Source organism: Mustela nigripes, chromosome 17, assembly GCF_022355385.1.
Source record: "Mustela nigripes isolate SB6536 chromosome 17, MUSNIG.SB6536, whole genome shotgun sequence".
Taxonomy (NCBI): domain Eukaryota; kingdom Metazoa; phylum Chordata; class Mammalia; order Carnivora; family Mustelidae; genus Mustela; species Mustela nigripes.
In genome coordinates this window covers 3,770,405-3,773,133 of record NC_081573.1, presented here as the reverse complement: position 1 = coordinate 3,773,133, position 2,729 = coordinate 3,770,405, and the positions used below count along the sequence as shown (strand labels likewise).

At 42.1% G+C, this 2,729-nt stretch overlaps 1 protein-coding gene across 1 annotated transcript; it reads left to right on the top strand.

Moving 5' to 3' along the window:
* The first annotated feature begins 954 nt into the window (after positions 1 to 954).
* On the top strand, positions 955 to 1,957 carry FPR2 (formyl peptide receptor 2). Its single transcript, XM_059382676.1, is given in 4 exon segments — positions 955 to 1,036; positions 1,039 to 1,668; positions 1,671 to 1,721; positions 1,724 to 1,957. Coding segments are annotated over 4 exon segments (975 nt in total). The 3' UTR covers positions 1,936 to 1,957.
* The last annotated feature ends 772 nt before the right edge of the window (positions 1,958 to 2,729 follow it).

Here is a 2,729-nt window from a genome sequence, read left to right as displayed (position 1 = left end):
ATTAACCTGGGTCAAAGTCCTTCTTCTACCACTAACTACTGAAGTAACTTTGGGTAGTTTCTATAATTGCTCTGAACATCAGTTTATTATGAAAACCAGAAATAGCAAGCATTATAGCATTTCTTATGTAGATCAAACTGGATCCCCATATATAGTAGTTAACACAGTGCATGGTCTTTGATAACAGATACTACTAACAAATTTGATTATTCTCATACTCTTTACCCCTTAGAACACTAACGCCATGCAATGGGTAAAAATTCTTCACATCCCACAGAAGAGTTCCATATCAAGCAACGAGAAACAGAAGGTTGAAAGTAGAGATAGGGCCCCCTTTGCTGACTTCTTCTAGCACAGAATTCACATGGTATAACAATGTTACTACATGCTACCAGTAACTGTTCAAGGCCCTCAATTATACACTCAAACCAAACTCTGAAACCTTAACCTTAATACTAAGCAAACAGCAGGCGAAAGGTTCTCAGTGGGAGCTGGGAGTCTTGGAGAACCAGGGGCTGAAAGAGCTTGCCAAGCTTGCCAGCATCTATGCAGTGAATCATGGGTGAGAGTTGAACCTACTGATTCTGAGTCTAGTGTTTCCCTCCCAAGACCCTAATTGTCTACCAATCAATTTTTTATTAACTGCATATCCTCAGTGTATTTTTCTGCTAGTGAACAGGAGGAGCCTGTCATCCTCTTGTCTAAGCAATCAGCCTGATAGATGGAATGCATCTGAATAATATGGGAATATGGAGAACTATCCTTTCCCAAAGTAAAAGCCAAGGAAGGGCCAATTTTATATTTATCGTATGACTGGCCACAAGTTTCAGGAAAGCGGGTGTCCTGGTTGGAGTGGGAGCTTAGTGGAGGTTGATGACCATGAATAGGGATGTTGTTAAGATGGTTCCACAGATGAGACATGGCAACTGTTGAAATGTTTCAGGTGTGGGCAAGATGGAAAGCAACATCTCCAACCCTATGGATGGACCTGAAGAGATGCCCCAAGAGTCTGTTGGCTACATGATTCTGTGGATTCTGTCACTGTGGTGCTTGGGATCACTTCTGTCCTTGGCATCTTGGGCAATGGGCTTTTGATCTGGATGGCTGGATTCCAGATGGCACGCATAGTAAGCACCATTTGTTACCTGAACCTTGCCTTAGCTGACTTCTCCTTCACTGCCACCCTACCATTCCTCATTGTCTCAAAGGCCATGAGAGAACAGTGGCCTTCTGGCTCGTTCCTACGCAAGGCGATTCACATTGTGGTGGACATAAACCTATTTGGGAGTGTCTTCCTCATTGCTTGCATTGCCCTGAACCACTATATTTGTGTCCTGCGTCCAGTCTGGGCCCAGAACCACCGTACTGTAAGTCTGGCTACAAAAGTGATTATCGGACCATGGATTCTTGCCCTAATCCTCATCTTGCCAGCTTTCATCTTCTTGACTACAGTAAGTGATATAACAGTGAATATTTACTGTAGTTTCAACTTTGCACCCTGGGGCAACAGTACTGAAGAGAGGACAAAGTTGACTGTATCTATATTCACGGCCAGAGGATTCATCTGGTTTATCATTGGCTTCAGCATGCCAATGCCCATCATTGCTATGTGCTATGGGCTCATTGCTGCCAAGATACACAAAAGAAGTGTGATTTAATCTAGCCGTCCCTTACTGCTGTTGTGGCTTCCTTCTTTTTCTGTTGGTTCCCCTTTCAACTGGTTGCACAGTCTGGTTCAAAGAGATACTCTTGGAGGGTAAGTACAAAATTCTTCATGTCTTTGTTAATCCAACAAGCTCCCTGGTCGTCTTCACCGGCTACCTCAACCCAATGCTCTATGTCTTTGTGGGCCAAGACCTCCAAGAGAGATTGATCTGCTCCCTGCCTGCCAGTCTGGAGAGAGCCCTTAGTGAGGATGTAACCCAGACCATGTAACCCAGACCAGAACTAAATCTGCTTTACCACCCACAGAAGCAGAGTTACAGGCAATGTGAGGAGGCTGGAGGAAGTTTTTGAGCTCTGCGTGCTCCCATTTCAGTTTCATCTTACCGTGGGTCATACTAGGGTATTCATCAGGAAAAATACTTTGGTGTCCCTTATTTGGGGGAAAAAGTGACATAAGGTGTCATTTTAATTTTGGACATCAGCTTCTACCTTGGGATAAAGTGGAGATTGCCAAAGAGTACAAGGGAAGAGAAGATAAAGTAATGGGAAATTTATAATGTTTAGATAAGAGAGTATATAGTATGAGGGAAAACCCTAGTTATTTTACCATTAAAATTTTGCTTAAGTTTTTTTAAAGCTATTTTTAATCAGATTACAGAAATGTCTTTGTATTCACAGTTTACTAAGAGTTTTCTTTTTAATATCATGAAAGGCTATTGGATTGTATGACATGTATTTATGCATACATAAAGATAATAGTTTTTGTTTTTGTTTTTTTTTTATAAGACAGAGGAGAACTTTTTTTTTTTTTTAAGATTTTATTTATTTATTTGACAGAGAGAAATCACAAGTAGATGGAGAGGCAGGCAGAGAGAGAGGGAAGCAGGCTCTCCGCTGAGCAGAGAGCCCGATGCGGGACTCGATCCCAGGACTCTGAGATCATGACCTGAGCCGAAGGCAGCGGCTCAACCCACTGAGCCACCCAGGCGCCCCAAAGATAATAGTTTTATTCTTTCATTTATATCATCATACATTACACTGATAAATTTCTGCACACCAAACTA